This window comes from Bidens hawaiensis, unplaced genomic scaffold, assembly GCF_021521415.1.
Source record: "Bidens hawaiensis isolate Kalapana, Puna unplaced genomic scaffold, B.hawaiensis_p1.1 tig00029139_1, whole genome shotgun sequence".
NCBI classification, from domain to species: Eukaryota; Viridiplantae; Streptophyta; class Magnoliopsida; order Asterales; family Asteraceae; genus Bidens; species Bidens hawaiensis.
In genome coordinates this window covers 235,536-256,501 of record NW_027494807.1, presented here as the reverse complement: position 1 = coordinate 256,501, position 20,966 = coordinate 235,536, and the positions used below count along the sequence as shown (strand labels likewise).

The following is a 20,966-nucleotide window of genomic DNA, read 5'->3' as shown; positions in this document are numbered from 1 at the left end:
TAACTATTCATATCCGGTACTTGATTATATATATGGTAATAATAATCTTGAAATACACAAATATATCTATCTATTTCACATATGTCACATAATTGTAATCTTATTAAGGCTGTTGAGTATTTTTCGATAGTTGCTGGGTCTTTTATAATATTTCCTTCTCCACAAAATTCTAACCTAAAGGCTTCCACTGCTCTTGTTATTATGTTTGCTATTATTTCATCTTGTTCAAATATTGTTCTCTTTATATCTAAAGGTAAATTTTGCCAATATCTTAAAGCACTATTTATTAAAGTTCTTTCTAAGAATCCTTGAAGTGTTTCAATATCCATTCTATTAACAGAAACTGCTATTCTTAAAGCTGTTTCCCATTTATCTATTGCTTCTTCCGTATTTTTTATACAATCTACGTCTAAATATATTCCAAAGGATTAATCGGGTTCATTTTTCATATTCTTGTATGGTTTATAATTATCTTCATTTTTTATTGTTGATTTTACAGCAGCAAATCCTTGTGCTGGCCTACGGGTTTCATCTCTTATTGGAATTTTAGGATTTGTACTTGAGCTTGTTTGTTCAGTATCATTAATATTAAAGTTTTCCTCATTAGCCTTTATATTTATAAAATTATCATTTAATTCCATATCCCCTATCTTTGTTATTAAATTTTCTATTTCAGGAGATACGTAAACTTCGCTTTCAGAGTCGTCTGAGCTCATTTCTAATTTCTTTTATATTCTTTAGGAATTTTCATATTTTGTAAAAGTTGAACTAAAGGTTCCTGAAATCTATTTGGGGTTATTTTGTTTTTTTCTATTTGGGAACGCTGCTTCTAATAAATCTATAATCGTATCTAATTTAAAAATTATTTTATCTCCATAAAATATAATTGTTTTTTGTAATTCTATCATATCTCTATCTATTTTTAAAGAGTTTTCTGTTTCTTTTAGTTTATTAAAACTATTATTTTCCATTACGGTGAAGGGTATTGCCAATCAGTATCATCATAATAGTATTCGGAATTAGTGAATTCATATCCACTAAAATTAAAGTCTTCATCTGAAATATAATCTTCATCAAAATCATAATCTGAATTAAAAGTTTGACTAATTTCTTCTGTTTGCATTATAAAAGTATTATTTATAAAATTAAAATCTAAGTATATTAAGTTATTAAAATCGTATTCATGTATATTAAATTCATCGGCTAGAGCCCCCGCGAAAGAAATTTGCGTGGCTCTGATACCAATTTCAGAGGCTACCTTTCTTTAGTTTAAATTTGAAGTCTTTACGAACATAAGCTTTGTATACCCTCTATTTATCACCTATTCATTTTATTTCTCAAAACACTAAATTATACCCGCCTTCCCAAACCCGCTTCTCATCATCCTGTCTTCTCCCGCTTCTTCGTGTTGGTTACATTATCGAAGAATAGTTCTGTAATTTGTTCGTTTCTCGTGTACCAAAAGTGGTGCCCAAATCCTAAAACAATATGTGAATGCATTCTACTATTCTGTAACTATAAATATCATAAAAATAATAATTTTTTAAAAACATTTTGGTTTGTAATTATGGTAATAAGAAATGATTAATTAAAACATAATGAGAGTTAAACAGGTAAGAGTAAGGTGTGTGTGTGTGTGTTTACCCACAACAAGACACATCTCCCACAATCCCATATTGTTTTACACATAACCAGACATCATCCATCGTCCCCACCACCATCTGCAACCTCAACACTTTTCTTTTTTACAGCTCACTATTCTATATAATGCTACCACTTCATCTCTGACCTCTCACTCATTCATATTCATTCTCCACACCCATCAAATCAATATCAAAATGATCATCAAATTCATACTCTTTCTCTGCTTCTGTTATGTCTATCCTTCATCCGCAGACAAGCAAACTTACATCGTCCACATGGCCCCTCACCACATTCCGTCGAGCTTCGGTCAAGACCTTCACACCTGGTTCGACTCATCTCTCAAATCAGTGTCCGATTCGGCCGAGATTATGTACACTTACCAGAATGTTATCCACGGGTTCTCCACTCGCCTTACAGCTCAACAAGCTGAAGCACTTGAAGAATTACCCGGTATTCTTTCGGTTTTACCCGAGTTAAAATACGAGCTTCATACTACTCGCACACCCGAGTTTCTCGGGCTGGAGGACAAGGGTAATTTATTCCCCCAGTCCGCTGGAGAAGGAGATGTTATTATAGGCGTTTTGGATACCGGTGTCTGGCCGGAGAGCAAGAGCTTCGACGACACCGGTATGGGTCCCGTTCCATCGGGATGGAACGGGGCCTGCGAAACCGGAACCAACTTTACGGTTACTAGCTGTAACCGCAAGTTGGTTGGGGCTCGGTATTTTCTTAAAGGTTATGAGGCTACCTTGGGTCCCGTGGACGAGTCCAAGGAGAGTAGATCTCCTAGAGACGATGACGGCCATGGGACCCACACTTCCACAACCACAGGTGGATCGGTGGTTGTGGGAGCGAATCTGTTGGGATACGCCACGGGCTCGGCGCGTGGGATGGCGTCCCGAGCCCGTGTCGCCGTGTACAAAGTTTGTTGGGTGGGTGGGTGTTTTAGCTCCGATATATTGGCGGCCATGGAGAAAGCAATTCTCGACAACGTAAACATTTTGTCATTATCACTTGGCGGGGGGACTGCCGATTATTATCGGGATAGTGTGGCTATCGGAGCGTTTGCAGCTATGGAGAAGGGTATTTTGGTCTCATGTTCTGCCGGAAATGCGGGGCCCACTTCGTACAGTTTATCAAACGTGTCCCCGTGGATAATAACCGTTGGTGCAGGTACGTTAGATCGTGACTTCCCGGCGTATGTTAGCCTTAGTAACGGTAGAAACTACTCCGGCGTGTCGTTGTACAGAGGTCCATCACTGCCGGATAAGATGCTACCGATTGTGTACGCCGGTAATGCTAGTAATTCCACTAGTGGTGCTCTTTGTATGCCGGGTACTTTAATACCGGAAAAAGTGAAGGGTAAATTAGTACTTTGTGACCGTGGGGTTAATGCTCGGGTTCAAAAGGGGTCGGTGGTGAAAGAAGCCGGTGGCGCCGGTATGGTGTTGACCAACACCGCGGCCAACGGTGAGGAGCTGGTAGCGGACGCACATTTGTTACCCGCAACCACCGTTGGCCAAAAAGCCGGGGACGAGATTCGGAAATTTGTAATTTCCGATCCCGCCCCTACCGCGGCTATTTTATTCGAAGGAACAAAATTAGGGATCCAGCCGTCGCCAGTCGTGGCGTCGTTTAGCTCCCGGGGTCCAAACACCATAACCCCGGAGATTCTAAAACCGGATATTATAGCTCCTGGTGTCAATATCCTAGCCGGTTGGTCCGGGGCAGTCGGACCAACCGGCTTGCCAGATGACACCCGGCGTGTGGAGTTTAATATAATATCCGGTACGTCTATGTCCTGCCCACACGTGAGCGGGCTAGGTGCGTTGCTTAAAGCCGCGCACCAGGACTGGAGTCCCGCAGCGATCAAGTCCGCACTAATGACCACCGCTTACACGGCTTACAAAAATGGGAAAATAATCGAAGATCTCGCCACGGGCAAACCGTCTACACCGTTTGATCACGGTGCAGGACATGTGGACCCAATATCCGCGGTTAATCCAGGACTAGTTTACGACTTAACATCCGACGACTATTTTGACTTCCTATGTGCGTTAAACTACACTGCTGCTCAAATACAAGTAGTTACTAAGCGAAACACATCCTGCGACGGAACGAAAACATACTCGGTCGGGAACCTTAACTACCCTTCGTTTGCTGTTATCGTTCTGTCAGACTCGGCCGGCAAAAGTGGTGGGCCTACGGTTATTAAACAGACAAGAACCTTAACCAATGTCGGTCCGGCATCAACCTACAAAGTGACCACATTTTCCGATAACAAAGCCGTGCAGATGTCGGTGGTTCCTGATACTTTGACTTTTAGTCAAGTCAATGAGAAGAAGTCATACACGGTCACATTTACGGTGGGTCAAACGGCTGCGGGTTCAAATTCGTTTGGGCGGATTGAGTGGTCGGACGGGAAGTATGTCGTCGGAAGTCCGGTGGCTGTTAGTTGGTGATGGGGTTGAATATAATTAATTTCAGTTTTTTTTTTTTTTGAAGTTTTTTATTTAATTAAAATATTGGTGATTTTAAGGTGGTTTAATCAGTGATTTGAACTTTGAAGCATGTCTTTTTTTAGTTATTTTTATAAATATTTAAAATGTATAAAAATATTGTGCAAGTGTAAAAAATCATGAAGAAACGTTATGCTGCAAAAATAAATGAAATGAAATAAGTTGTTTATACTGATTTTGTTTGCACGTATATTTTGTTTATTGGGAACAACCTTCACGGTCGTTCCTATCATCCATCAGATTACTACAATTATCAACAAATTGGGATGATAATTCAAGAAACCTGTGTATTCGATGTCACCAAATGGAGAAATTGGACATTGTTGTCATTGGCTGTCTAACCAACTTCTAAAATTCAAGAAACTTGTATATTTGATATGGGTTTTTGAATTCGAATGAATTATCAAAAGGGTTCGTACATATGATTTTGCTTCGTGGCCACCAAAAGGAGGAATTGGGCATCGTTGTCATTAGTCGTCCAACCAACTCCTGAATGCCTACCAGATTCTTTTGGAACTTCAGTTGTTGCTGCCAAATTTCTTACCACATGCAAGGTTTTAATTGGATCTGAAATTTTGTCGTCCTACTTGTAAACACCTCATGACGTCTGTTTTCAAGGGGACAAGTTGAAAATTTCTAAAATTGGACGACATTTAGATCTCTTTTCTAAGAACAGACATTTAGGACATTTTGAAAATTTTCTCTTAAATACAAATATTCATTATTATCAAAAGGATAATCATATATATCATGAGCTACAATGCTACATATATTTTATTTACATTTTTTTCAAAGCTTAGACCATGTGTAGTCATAACTATCCACATCCAGGCATTATGGGTCACATGACGCCCAGTCAGAGTTATGGTTTTTTACAAAAACAGGCTGTAGTCATAACTCTCCACCCCCAGGCATTATGTGCCACGTGGCGCCTAGTCACTTTTACACTTTTTGTTTTTTTTTTTTAATTTTTAATAAGAATAGTCAAATAACAATAATATTTTATTAAATAAATATTACATGAAAATAACAAAAAAACTATTCGTCGTCGTTGTCGTCGTCGTCGTCATCTTCGCCCTCTTCGTCGTCGTCGTCCTCGTCGTCTTCATCGTCTTCGCCATCGTCGTCGTTGTCTTCATCATCGTCTTCATTGTTACCCTCGTTTTCACCAGGCAAAGGCCGATACATCCAAAGATGTTGGACCAAATCCTCCTTTAGTGCGTTATGTATCTCTCTTGACCGCACGGAATCCGAGTTTTCGAGTCTTTGCTCCATACTTGCTGGAGTCCGTGGTGGATCCGGGTCCGGTATGAAAGTTGGACATATTGCTCTTCCCTCGTCCTCAATGATCATGTTATGCATTATGATGCACGCATACATAGCACATTTCATTCTTTCTAAAGTCCACAGACGACAAGGATTTTTAACAAAATGCCATCGATGTTGAAGAACACCAAAACACCTCTCGATATCCTTTCTCGCAGACTCTTGCACTTTCTTAAAATCTTGTCTTTTTCCATCCATCGGGTCTCTGAATGTTTTAACGATTATCGCGTACTCTGGATATATTCCATCCCCAGATAGTACCCATGATGGTAGAAGTTATCGTTAGCCCAAAACGAAGCGACGGGAACGGTCCCAGATATGTAACTCTCCATAACAGGAGAATGCTCTAAGACGGTTATGTCATTGTTGGAACCAGGAACACCAAAGAATGCCGACGAAATCCAAAGGTCGTATGAAGCAATCGTTTGAAGGCTGACCGTTGGTCCCTTTTGGTCACCTCGTGTGAATTGACCTCGTCATGCAGTTGGATAATTAGCCCATTCCCAATGCATGCAATCTACACTCCCTATCATGCCGGGGAAACCATGCACCCTTGTATGTGCCTCGTAAAGACGTTGTAGATCGTTACAGTCTGGCTCTCTCAGATGATGTGGTCCATATAGTTTCAATATTCTTATATTTTACAAAACTTTTATAAAATAAATGATTAAAGTAAACAAGTTATAAAACTATTTAAAAAACAAAACAAAACGTAGCGTAACAAAAATACTCCAAGGTGTCCAAAGTTGTTTTGTCGGCCATCTTTAAATAATCGTCGTTGATGTCGGCCGTGTTTCCGTAGGCGAGCACGCGTACGGCTGACGTAACCTTCTGAATAGCCGTGAATCATAGCGTCCCTCGAGCGTCAGGCTTTTGCTGAAAGTAATCAAACTCACGCTCCAAATCATTGGTGATGCGCATAAATAGATTTTTAGACATCCGAAAACGACGCCTAAAGGTCTTCGGGTTCTTGTATCTCGGCGATTCGCAAAAGTAATCCGCCATCAACCGGTTGTTGGCTTCGGTACGATCTCGTTCGATATATGCTCTTTTTGAAACGGGGGGTGGTGGAGAGCTAATCGCACTCGTAACGGAACTCATATAAGTTGTCGCGAGCGTAATCACACTCGTAACCGCCTGTTCCTCCGCCGCGTCCTCAGCTTGTTGGTCGGGCCCGAAAAACTGTTTATATATAGATGGAGGATCCATTTATACAGTGAATTTTGTGTGAGAAATTATAGAGTTGAAAGAGAATTTTTATAAAATTGATTAGTTTTGATTGGGGATGAAATGGTTTAATATATAGGAAATATTTTTTTTTATTATTCATCTCCAACGGTCATGTCTAACGGCTATTTTTGATATGTGTGCCATTTCCTAGCGTTTTATTTACAACGTTAAAAAAAAAGCCAAAACGCCCGGGAGGGGGGGCGTTATAACCTATAACTCTCCTCAAAACGCACCATTACGCTCGGTCTTATTCTTTGTTCAAATAGTGATAAAAACAAGTTCCATTTATTGGTGATGTGGGGGGTGGATTGGGTCTAGTGTTAAATGCCATGAGTGATTTGAGATGTAATTCAGAATTTATACTCGTTTCTACACCACAAGCTCTTGAGCCTTGACTACTCCATTAATTGCAAATCGCTGTTTGGCCTTAATGGATTTTGGCCGGACAAGCGAAATGATGAAGCATTGGACTATTGATATGACTCTTCATACCACTTAGAATATGATATGTTTGCCACCATCTATTATTGCAATATATGTTTTACTTTAAGCCTTTTATCCACGTTTTTTTTCCCATACGTAACCATTGAAGTTGAGTGATTGTTACTAGAGATGTTGAAGATATCATGTACTCAAATATTACATGTGTTTTGATAAAACCAGCATTTTTTTAGCGTAACTTTAAAAACCCCATGTTTAACACACGCATTTTTTAACCAAAAAGATGTAGCTTTTTTAATCTGATAAGTTTTTTTTTCTAGTATTAAATATGGGTACAACTGATTTATATCAAGTGGTGGGCCTTGTGGCTTCATATAAGTGTTGTTGCAAATGTTAATTTCATGGGCTTTTGGGCTGTGAACTCATTCCTTAATACATGGTTCTAATTCTTAATCCATGAGAGCAACATTTTTTTTATTTTTCATAAAGTTATACTAATTATTTTACACGAGCTTAACTATTGAATTTTTAAAATTCAAACTATAACATGTCGGTCGATAAATATAATTTATTTCTGTTTTGTTAATTTTAGGATTCACTGGGAAGACTTTTGACGGATTTTTAATTTGATGTGACTTTTGATTTTTTTTATTTCATCAGTTAATCAACCTAAAGCTTTGGCTTTTATTGATCAGACTATGCATCTTTTAACTTGTACCCTCATTTCTTTTTTATATGGAAAAAATGGATGCCTTGTATTTCCAAAATATAATTTAGATGTGAATAGATTAAAAAATTCAAGTCACTAGACTAGCAATGTTATTTGTAATTCAACCTCACTACTTTTTAATATGATACGGACCGATACCATAAAACCCAAACCGAGTTTCCATCACATCCTGTCACAATACAAAAAAGTGATCCTAAAAGCATTCACAATAGGTGCAATACCCAAGGTTTGATTGATGTGGCAAGAAAGGAAAACAAGTGCGGACTTAAGGCTGAGGGGTGTGGAGCGTGAGAAAGGGCGCAAGAGGACAGCCGCTCGCGCCCCGGGGCGCGAGCACCACACCACCGAGGCGCGAGAGGGGCGCGAGCGCGGAAAAAGAGGCAGGCGCCAGGGGGTTCGCGGGACAGGTTGAGCGTGAGGGGCATGGGGAATGGTGAAAAGAACCGTTTGAAAGCTTAAATGAGCCGTTGGCTCTTAATTTTTTAAAAAAAAAAAAAATTTTCTACTACTATATATTACCCATTTTATACAACACTTTAACACAACTTCACAAAACACCAAACTTACCCATTTCTTTATACAACACTTCCTATATATTACCCATTTCTTTCAAACTTTTTTAAAAAAACCTTTACAAAATCCTATATAATACCCCTAAATCAACCCATTTTTACCATATCAAACACAACTTCAATCTCCAAACAACCCATCGTCCCATTTTTTTTTTAAAAATAATGTCGTCGTACTCGTCTGATTCCGACTCCTCCGAAGAGGATGATTTGCTTCTTCATGTAGGGGGAGTTTTGACCGCAGCCGTGGTAAATCTCTTGCAAAATCAAGCCCATCAACCCCGACTCCCGAGGGTTAGAGCACCACCTCGTGATCGTGATCGATCGGGTGCTAACGATACTTTGATGAGGCATTATTTTAGCCCTCAACCGGTATACGCGGAGTCGGATTTTCGAACTCGTTTTCGAATGAGCAGACAATTGTTCACGCGTATAGCGAGTGATTTAGAGGCACGGTATCCCTTTTTCCAACAAAGGGAGGATGCTAGGGGTCTTCCCGGTTTTACCCCTCTTCAAAAATGCACGGCTGCTATCCGTCAACTAGCGTACGGCATCTCGTCGGACGCTTTGGATGAGTATTTACAGATGTCGAAAAGGGTTGCACGTGAATCCCTTCATTTTTTCTGCCAAGGTAAAAAACATTAATTTTACTTTTTATTAAATATTTATTACATTTTTTAATATATATTGTACGTAGGAGTCATATCGACTTACGCTCGGAGATATCTGCGTAAACCTACAACGTATGACATCCAACGCATATATGAGGTGCACGCAGAAAAACATGGTTTTCCTGGGATGCTAGGTAGCATCGATTGTACGCATGTTGGATGGGCTATGTGTCCAACGGCCTGGCGAGGTCAGTTCCACCGTGGTGATCATGAAGGGCCGACCCTCATACTTGAGGCGGCGGTGTCACAGGATCTTTGGTTTTGGCATGCTTTTTTTGGTGTTGCTGGGTCAAATAACGACCTTAATGTTATCGATCAGTCACATTTGATCAACGACCTTATCGACGGGGTTGAACCACCTCAATCTTTTGTTGCAAATGAAGAACTCTTCAAGTACGGGTACTATCTGGTCGATGGTATTTACAACGAATGGGCTGTGTTAGTTCAAGCTTTTACAGAGCCAGTCGCCGACAAACGGAAGTATTTTACGAAGAAGCAAGAGTCTGCTAGAAAAGATATTGAAAGAGCTTTTGGAGCTATAAAAAAACAATATTATGTTCTGGCGAACCCGATACGTTATTGGACTCGGGAGAGGATAATGGACGTCGTCTACACGTGTCTTATCCTACACAACATGACGTTAGAAGACGAGGGCAAAGCTATATGCCAAAACTACCAAGGTGACATTCCGCCACAACCGTCCACAATCAGTGATCAACAAAAACTTCATAACATAGCAAATATCAAGAGCCGTGAGATACACGGGGATCTTCGACATAAGTTGGTTGAACATTTGTGGGCGAGACGACCAGAGGATCTTGTATTAGATTAGTTTTATTATTAAATATTATTGATTGTTTAATTTTTAGTATGTTTTTTTTATTATATGAATTTTCAAAAAAATGTGTGTTTTTTAAAATAATTTTTGCGTTTTTTTAATAATACGTTTTTTTACTACATTTAAAAAATAATAAAAAAAAAAACCGCTCGCGCCCCCTCTCGCGCCCCTCCACACCATGTCCCGGGGCGCGAACACCACTACCAACACCCATCTTATCAACTTTCTCTCTCTGCCACACGTCACAATATTATTGGCTGGCGCCCCCACTCGCGCCCCCTCTCGCGCCCCCCACACCCCTCAGCCTAATTTGTTGTTGTAGAAGTAAAGTTTGATTGGTGAAGTTTGTTTATGCAAACTTGCAACAAACAAGGGGTGGTGGGTCCATTTTTGCACCCTCTCACATGGACATATACATATATATTATATATATGGTTTTAATAAGATTTGTAAATGTTTGTTGTTATGGCAAAAAGTTAGGGTTTTTATAAAAAATTTAGAATATGATGTTTCAGTTTGTAAAGGTTTGTTGAAGTGGATGCTCTAACTTTAGCCCAATCCATATTGTCCTCTTAAGTCCAAAACAGCTGCCTAGCTAGTACACTTCTTGTAACACTGTGCCACGTACATGACACGTGGTGAAACCTATGCAACCTCACACTTTTTTATATATGACACCTTTTTGATAGTTTGTTGATCAATAATAATAATAATAATAATAATATTCATATTCTAGAGAAACATTAGAAATTTCTTGATATAGATAAGAATGGACAGCCAAGAGCCTAAGAAAGAAGATCAGAAATTAGAAGGTTTGCCGGTGAAAACCAGTCCCTATACACAATACAAAGATTTGGAGGACTACAAAGAGCAAGGATACGGCACACACGGCCACCAAAAGCCCGAGCCGGGCCGTGGAGCCGCAGCCTCAACTGACGCCCCTACTTCTACCGGTAACAAGCCTAGTGATCCCGCTACCGCAACCGCCACGGATACCGTCAACAAATACGGCGTATCTTAAAACTATTTTGGGTTATCCGATCATATTATCGTGTTGGTTTGCTAGTAGTAATTAATAAAGAGCTTTTGAGGTTTTTGTTGATGGTTTAGTTAGTACTAGTAGATATAAGTGGTTAAGGTGTGATTTTTATAATTAGATACCAAGTTATGTGAATATATATATTAATATTTTGTTGGTTTGGTTATTGTCAAGTGAGAAAGCGAGCACGGTTCATTAATGTGTGAAAACAAGGATGAGATGACTTGAATAATTTTTAGATTCATTTTGGTAATATCACAACTTATATTTTTGGCTTTTATTTAATCTTTTCAGTTGTTATAGCGTAGCATGTACCATACCGGTATCAAAACGAACCGAGTCAAAATCGTCCACGTTCCCACCACAACACGTGGGTTTCATGCCATGTTGTTATGACAATCATGAACTATGAATGATCTATTAGTCGAGATGTTACATATTAACCATTTTGCACATCTTTCAACCGTCTAACGTCCATCACCATTGGGAGCCGGTTAGCGCCACACCGCTCACACCCGTGTTTGCGGAATGCGGTTGTAGTGTTTGCGAGTTAGGTGGCAACAGGAAAGGGCTTGCACCCATGTTCACCCCCTTTATAACGTGGAGTCTTAACACTTGATTGATCATCATTAAGTCATAATTAAACAAGCAAATCACTTAATCAAGCTAGATACTAAAAATCAAAGATGAAAAAATTAACAAGTCAAAATTTATAAAGTGTTACATGAAGATTTCTACATCAATATGAAGATGAAGAAATCACAAAACTAATCATTTGAATATTGATTAACAACAAGCACACTAATAATCAACTTTATGACCCCAGAAAAGTTGACTTAACATCATGGCAAATCTGGTTAGCGTTAGGGAAGAAGCCGGCGAAGCCAACGATCGCTACCTTCCTCACGAGGAGGAATACAATAGTTTAAGCAGCCGGAAATATGTAGTAGAACGTCGTACATGAAAACATAATACACAAATTCTAGTGAAGAACTAAGCTTTGTGATTAAAGATTTAATAAACATGTTTGGGAAAAAGAGAGGGAGAGGGGTTACTTTTGTTTTATTTTTAACCCTATTAAACTTGTAAACAAAGGTAAACTAGTCACTAAAAAAATTATTTTATTTCTAACTCTTTTAAATTTGTAAACAAAGGTTAATTAATTTTGTGAATAAAACCGAAATATTTAACCCTGGTTAGTGAAAAGAAAGAAAACATGTGAAAGTATATGAACATTATGGCCGTTTTTAGTACTTAATGAAGTTCAAGGATACGATATGTAAGTAACACCAAACATATAGGGGGAAGAGTGTAATTTACCCATTTATAAATAGGTTATATCGGTTGATCATTATCTTAACTTAACATGCGAATGCAACACGTGTTTCTAACGTGATGCTTTCCTTAACTACTACTTATTATACTAGTGATCTTCGACCTCCTCTTTCTATATATTGTTCATCATCTCTCTCTCCTACATCGTAATGGTACAAAAAAACCCCTTGGTTCTAGTGCTTATCGTTGTTATTGTCACTGTTGCTGAAGGTAATCCTCAAGCTAGTTCTCCGATGAAAGCTCCATTGCCGTCTCCCACGGCTCCTGTAGCTTCACCTACGCCAAAAGCTTATGATATTGTATCTCATATAATAGTTGTGTTGATATTCTTTTCTTTAGATGCTCTGATTAAACGGTATTGAATTGTAATTATATAAATATAATCATTTTTAGTTATATACATATTTGTCGGTTGCTATGTTCATATCGTGAGTAATCTATCCATCTATATAAATGCCTACCGAAAATCATATGTGTCGGTTGCTCCCACCCCCTCTCAAGTCACCAGCTTACTTGATTTGTAATTTATTGTAAGATTTATTTATTGTAAATAAATATACAATAGGATTATAGGAAGGTAGACGTGTTAACTCTTTTAGCAATCTGGTAGTTTGGTCTTCGTGGTGATTCACTAGTGTTTAGATTCACCAAACAGCTCGATTAGTGTTACAAATTGAGCGTTTGAACTTCAAATTAACAAAAAATAATTTGTTTGAAATATCGTTTCAATCTAAGTTTACATCAATTGATTCGTATCCTCGTTTCAATTAAAAACCCCCAAAAATCAAAATTTGGAAAAAACTTAACGCCGCTAGTCTTTTTTAACGGGGATAACCGGGGGACCATTGAGAGGCAATTTTTTAAAATTTGGGATCACTAGTGAGAATAAACTAAATTGAGATTATTATCAGCCAATAATAAATAGTTGAGACTATTAAAAATCCAATTTGCCATTAATTATTATCACTACTATTGTTTCTTATAAGATTCCGACGAGATATAGGTATGCATTTTTCACGTAACCGTCCACGTAAAAAGCCATGTCATCAAAACTAACGGGTTAGTGTTTGGTTAGTTTGGGGAAAATAAGTTGAAAGTTGAGATTGACATAAATTATATTTGAAGTTGAGCCTAGCACCGGTGAAGTTGAGATTATTAAAATCTAATAAACCTTATTATTATTAGTTTGATGACAACACAATACATCACTTGGTCCCACCATTGCGTTCAAAGAGGTGCACTTTACCAGTCAACCCCCTCAGCTAATGTTAACACTGCCCACCTCCTTATACCTTTAATGATTTCTATAAACCACCCCTAATGGTCCACCATTTTTAATACAAGCATGAAACATGAATCAAGTAATCAACATTAATTTAACTTTAACTTAACTATTTGCTTCTGTAAGTGTCATCAGCTAGCAACCTTCACTCTGAGTGTTAAATGTTGGCAAGAAAACAAATTGAACGTTAAATAAAATTATATAAATATAACAATTAGCTCACTTGTTAAAGAATACAATATCAAAATCATATTTAGGGCCGTTCAACTAGATAGATGTATACAATATACCCATTTTAGTGTGTTCAGATAGATCATGTTCACAACTTTCTTGTCGAATCATATAAATTTAAAATCTTGAATTTTTAACTCGAGTTTGCTCTCTTGTATAAAATTCAGAGCCGAGGTCAGGCCAATTTGGCTTGTAGATTGATTGGTTTGAGTAAATCCATTGTTAACTATAGTATATCATAGCTTAGTTCATATTATATCTTTAGTTTACTGTTATATTATTTGAGGCTTCCTTAATCTGAATATCGTTATTAAGTTGTCACGGGAACTTACATAAAACACAATATTAAGAAAATAAGGCAACTTATTAAGTTACAAATTGAAGGTGAGCTAAATAGTAGCTCAACTTTTAGATAGATTAAACATATCAAGTCTAGTCGGCAAATCTCAAATTATTATTTTTTCTACTCGAAGCTAATTTTGTGTCAACTCAAACTCGAGTCATGAATAACACCGCTCCCATGGCTTGTGAGTTACGCTCGTGTTAGATTGATGAGAGTGGTTATAACTATAAGATTTATAAAGTTCAGGATTAGATACTCAAAAAACATAAACCTTAAGGTTTTAAAAGACACATTTCTGTCGGTTGTTTCGTCACCTTAACATGCAATAACATGCACATTAAACACTTGTTCCTTAAATGACGTTTGCCTTAACAAATAACAACCACTTTGAGTTTGACCACCTCTTTCTATATCTTCATTCTTCTTATCCTCACTCACTTTCTACAATCTAAACCATCATGGATCAGAAAAACGCCATAGTTCTACTACTTATCACCGTCATCACCGCCGCCATCGGAGCCCAATCACCTGCTAATTCTCCAATGAAACCACCAATGCCGACTACCACCGCTCCTGCTACTTCACCTACTAGTACCACCGCACCGAATATGCCAGTATCAACTCCATCTAGTCCTCCCACGGCTGCGGTTCCTGCACCTACGTTATCGGTCCCAGCTCCACCGCCTACCAAAAAGAAGACAAAACGAAAGAAGCACACTGCACATGCACGTACAAATGCACATGCACCTGTACCAGTACCTGCACCAGTGACAACGATATCAACTGCTCCTAGCAAAACTCCTTCAACGATTATTGCTTCTCCCTCTCCTGGTCCGTCAGCTGACGCCGCAGACCAGGTAATTTTGTAACAAACCCGTAACAAAATGGATGTTTATTACGGGTTTGTTACGTATTTAATATATTATTTGTAATAAATACTATTTTTGGTTCACTATTAATTGCTTTAAACCGTGAATTGTGTAGAATGGAGTTGAGAAATTGAAGAGTGTGGAGATGATGGTCGTAAGCTTGGCATTAGGATTGGGTGTCTTTTATTTGTTTCTTCCGTAATATATTGTGTAGAATTCGTTGTTTATTTTCATTTTAAATATAGGGTTATGCTTATATGGATGTATAAGATCAAATGGGATGATCTCTTATCTATGTTTTAGTATTACTTTGGTTAATAAACTAAATAAATAATGCATAATAGTTATTTGAATTGGCATTAATTTGTAGCTTTTTTATAATTAAACACCTCCTAGCTTTCAACTTTTTAAATCTTTTTTTGAAAAGTATGTTTTGATATGTTTTGTTTAATTTTCTTAACAGGATTATACTAAAAGTAAAAAAGTATTTCATCTACCTAAAATAATAGTTAAAATTCTGAAATGCTTAGTTTTTCTTTTAATTAAACAACAATAGTTATTTATGTATAGTTTTTCTTTTAAACAACAAAAATAAAACTCTGTATTCCTTTGGATTAATAAGGTAGCGAATTGTTCAATACTTCAATCCGAATAAGACCTGTATTATTACTTATGTTAGAAATATCAACCCTAAACCAGCACACGTACAGTTAAAATCGTGTAATCAAACATGATCCGTTCAATTCATTTATTTAAATGTATTAAACAGGCTGACATATATTAATTAAGTTGCAAAAACATGTTAATCGAGTTGACGGATTATTAAAAAGGGTTAAACGAGCTAACTAATCAAATCGAGAAATTCCAAGTATTTAGAAACTAAATAACCATGAAGTTACGGGACTATTTTTCCGAGTTCCTTAGAGTGAGTTGTCTCGCACTCCTAGACGCTATTTACCTACCCACTTATGTCCGTTTCGGATAAACTTTTAAAAGAAACCTCATTAAATTCCTCAAAATTCTAAATGATATAGATCTTTCTTTGCATTTAAACTTTTAAATTTAAATAAGGTAACTTTTTTCACCAAAATAGACGTAGTAATACTAGTAAATAAAGTTTTAATTGAGAGAGATTTAAATTTATGGAATTCTAGGTTGTAAAAAAAGTAAAAACTTACCTCAAAGGCTAAAACCAATCAATATCATGGGTTAACTTGTTAAGCAGTACGATTGGGCTGGATATGAAATGTTTAGGCCACTAGTTTGGGGCCTAGTGTGCGGACAGCCCAACAGTAATCAACTGGACAACAGCAACAACCCGTCCTTCTAGGCCCAAGATCGCATTAATACGACCCACCAAAAGCGTACTCACAACTCACATGTGTACTTGTGACGAGCTTAATTTTGTTCACAATGTGACTACTCTTGCGATGCTTTTGACTCACTTTCGTAAATAGATTACAATGGTCATGTTGGGAAACAAATTTTACGTGTGTCTAGATTAATCTTAGTATCTATAATACGAAAAAACATATGAAATTATGAATCGTGCTCACTTACCGATATGATTGACACCCTAGTGCAAGCCCCGTGTTGAAGCAAATATCCACCACACTAGTCTTCAAAATGGATGATTAGTATATGTTTGGCTACATGGCCTTTGTTGTGCTAACCTGGACCCGTGTACGGCAATTTAAATAGCTTGTTGCTTAAACTACTCAAAATAGGCTTAGTTTGTTAGCGAGCCGAGCCATGCTGGGACATTGATTAATCTGTCGGTGAATGTAGGCAAAAGGAAAGGGACTTTGAAGAGTCTTAAACCTAAAACTTGTGTAATATAAAATGTACTTCAAACTCAAATAATCATACGTGTTTGGTTAGAATAAAGGGGATCCTGTCATATAAACCGAAACCCAAGTTCAAATTGAATCTCATGCCTTCTTTCTCTAAGATTAGTTAAAGATTTCTTTCTCCAAATGTATATTACTAAAAAGGGGTTTGATTTAAGTTCGTTCATGGTAACCAAACAACATAAAACACGATTTTAGTTAAGCATTTCATTCTCAAGTATCCATCACTAAAAATAGTGTTTGATTTGAATTCTCATTCCAACCAAACTATAAATCACAATTGGAATGAAAAAATCTAAACGATCTATTGACAGTCACATAGATTTTTAGTCAAGAGATTTTTTAACACACATTTGTTATGTAGTTCTACATATTTATAGAAATTAAAAAATCACGTCTACTGAATTCAGTTTGAAAGCACCTGTCACGTTTAAAACCCCAAAGGAACCTTTTTTCTTTGCCGTCATTTCATACTCTTCAAGAGTCTCAATACATAACCATTTCTTTTTCCGAGAATATTTATAGGCATATATTTATATAACTAATTTTCATTTTTAACGACAAACAAATCCTTTAAAAAGATTAAAGGCTAAATTCACCATTTCTTGCGTAAAAACTGACACGACAGTCCGATAAGATAAACTCGTAAATAATCCAACCTATGAAAACTTATTGCTCGTTTATTCTCTCATCACCACCTAAGGACATGAATCGAAACCTCGACCTTAGACCATTTTGATATAACTAATTAACATAGAAATATATAAAAAGATTTTTTTCCCTTTTTTCTTTGACCTCCTCCGATCATCATCACCATAATCTACAAATAATAATAAATCTATGTTTAATTTAATCGAATTTACTAATCCCGATCCTCTTCACAACTGCTGAATTCCTAAAATCATCACCACCACCACTCGCCGCCTGTTTCACACACATTCCACCACCATCAACCACTCGCTGCTGCTGGCTTTGCTGTTCAACTCCACTCATATAACTCCTCACCTCCTTCCGTATCATCTCTTGCATCACCGACAAAAACTCCGCACTGAACGGCGTAAACGCCTTCTCCGTCTCCTCCACCGGCATCGGATCTCGCGTCACCTTCAACTGATTCATCGCCGTCGATATCGCCATCGGAATCGCCGTCATCACGTCAGCGTTAATGTTACTGTTTATGTTTAGCTTTTGGCTTTGGTTTTGACGGTTTTCGACCGGAATCTGACGTAACGGCATCGCGTGAATCGGTACCGTCGGAGGTAACGGACTAGCTACCGGAACTGCCACCGGCACCGGCAACGGCGGAATTAGCTGCATCGGCGTCGTGCTAGTGGTAACGGTAGCAGTAACCGTTTTATTATTATTATTATTATTATTATTATTATTATTATTATTATTATTATTATTATTATTATTATTATTATTATTATTATTATTATTATTATTATCAACTCCTGGAAGCGAGAGTCAACGACGTAACGGGATCTTTGACCAACGGTTTAGGAGATGACGTGGCAACCGCAGGAGGTATAGCAATCGGCCGGTAAACATAGGTACCGGAATCACTGACGTCAGATCCAGACGGACTAACCGCACCAGCACTAACGGACCGTTTCAAACACGGCTGTTGAACCGCAAACTCATTAAACTCTTCGTTCGTCATCGACGAACACTTCCACTTCAAAGTCGAGTTCCAGTGGTTCTTAATCGCGTTATCCGTCCGTCCATTCAACAGCCTCGCAATCGTGGCCCACTTGTTACCAAACCTAGCATGAGCTCGTAATATCGTCTCATCATCATCCGGTGTAAACGCACGATGCTCCACCTGTGGTGACAGCTGCTTACACCACCGTTACCTGCACGACTTGCCGGATCTACCGGGTATCGCTTTTCCGATCAACGACCAGTTTCTCGCCCCGTGCTTTTCAACCAGCTGTTGTAGCATCTCGTCCTCTTCAGGACTCCATGGACCTTTAATCCGATCCATATTATTATTAGTAGCCATATATATAATAATAATAATAAAGAAGATAATTTTATTTATATGAAGGTGATGATAAACGTGAAGGAAAGATGAATGAATGATGGTTTGGTTATATATGAGAGAGAATGAAGGGATGACCGGTTAAGCCGGTGAAGGTGGTGTGGTGGGGTACCGGCTAAGCGGTTGTATTCGGTAGAATTTGGGATACAGCTGGCTAACGGACTCGCGTCACATCACACACCAGCACTGATTTACACACATATATATATATATTAGTCTTCCTTTGTAACCTCTACTTCTACCTGTTTTCCCTTCACTTTCGCTACTAGCGTGTGAGCTTTACTCCTTTGTCGTTTCTTATCAAGTAAACATGAAAATATCTACCTCTTTCTTAAATCTATATATATATTTTTTTTTTGGAAAATCCTCAAAATTACCCATTTATATTTTTTTTTTTTTTTTTTTTTTTGAAAATTGACTTTCATTAAAAACAGACACAACCAACGACTATCACCAAGACGGAGAAAGACGCTGAAAACCAAAAACCAAAACCAACGATCACGTTACATCAAATAAACACCAACTTTTCCAATCCACTACCCCTATCTTAGATCTATTTTTGTACCAAAGAAAACCCAAAGATTTTATGTCCGCAACCATTTCTGCCACCTTAGTGTTCTTGCCCGAAAAAATCTTTTCATTCCTAGCCCGCCAAATCCTCCAACAAGTAATGATGACAATTCCATGAATAATCAATCTTTTATTCCCCGTCGCACCACAAACCTTATGCACTTCCACCAAATCATTGACATGAAAAACAAAAGATCTAGGGATGTTGCACCATGAACCAATCGCATTCCAAACGACCATAGAAATGAAACACCCGGTTAACAAGTGCTCGAGCGATTCCTCATTACTTTCACATAAAGCGCAACTATGATCATCACAATACAAATGACGTCTAGCTAAAGCCTGCTTGGTTGGAAGGCTATCCAGAACGGCCCTCCACATAAAAATATTACATTTTTTCGGGACCCAATTGCTCCATTGGAAACTGGAACTCCCAGCATCCTCAACGGACCGCACCATCCATCTTTTAATCGCCGAAACCTCGAACTCTTTGCAGCTACCAACCGCCCAAGACCATGAATCTTCACGGTCAACCATCACCACCTCTTGAAGGAGATCTTCCAACTCCTGCTTCTCGAACACCTCCTGTTGGGAGCAAGGAGCTCTAAGCCAATCCCACACAATGCGACTAGAAGATCCAGTGACCACCAACCGATCAGCTAACAAGACATTTTTATGTTTTTCTACCGCATATAAGGACGGATACTTGTCCATAACCGGCGCCGAACCCAACCACAAATCCGTCCAAAACCGAACTTGGCGACCATTCCCAACTGTGGCCCGGATCACTCTATTAAAACCCACACCATCAACCTTAAATTTGTTCCAGAACATAACACAATTCTTCCAAACCCCGGGAACTCCATTATTAACCGGAGCAAGCCCCCAACAGCGCGAGGACCCGTGAATAGACAACACTACTCTTCTCCACATCGCGTGCTGATCATTTAGAAATCTCCCAAGCCATTTAGTAATCAGCGCTTGATTATTAACCTCTAAACGAGCGATACCTAAACCCCCTTCTTTTATAGGTTTGGTGACTACCTCCCAAGCCACCCATGACATCTTCCTCACTTCATCCGAACCACCCCATAAGAACCTTCTCATCAAAGCTTCTAAATCATTGGTAACCTTCTTGGGTGCCTTAAAAAGCGAAAAATAATAAGTGGGAAGACTATCCAGCACCGATTTAATAAGGATTAACCGACCAGCCATAGATAACGAATTAACTTTCCATTTAGATAGCCTCTTCTTGAACTTGGACACAACCGGTTCCCAATTAACCACCCTATTCATGTTAGCGCCAACCATAATCCCTAGATAAGAAAACGGGATTCTACCCGGCTTACAACCCATGAAACCGGCTTGGATATCGATCTCACCATCTTCTACACCTACTCCAAATAACACTGATTTATGGAGATTAATCTTTAGC

At 38.2% G+C, this 20,966-nt stretch overlaps 1 protein-coding gene and 2 pseudogenes across 1 annotated transcript; 2 read left to right on the top strand and 1 right to left on the bottom strand.

Annotated features, from left to right (window-relative positions):
* The first annotated feature begins 1,715 nt into the window (after nucleotides 1–1,715).
* Nucleotides 1,716–4,215, top strand: LOC143578315 (subtilisin-like protease SBT1.7 pseudogene; annotated as a pseudogene).
* A 6,522-nt stretch (nucleotides 4,216–10,737) lies between these two features.
* Nucleotides 10,738–10,989, top strand: LOC143578319 (uncharacterized). The gene has a single exon (XM_077061934.1). It carries the CDS (start codon nucleotides 10,738–10,740, stop codon nucleotides 10,987–10,989), a length of 252 nt encoding a protein of 83 aa, XP_076918049.1.
* Nucleotides 10,990–17,726: 6,737 nt separating this feature from the next.
* LOC143578318 (transcription factor MYB44 pseudogene) lies at nucleotides 17,727–18,922 on the bottom strand (annotated as a pseudogene).
* Nucleotides 18,923–20,966: the final 2,044 nt, after the last annotated feature.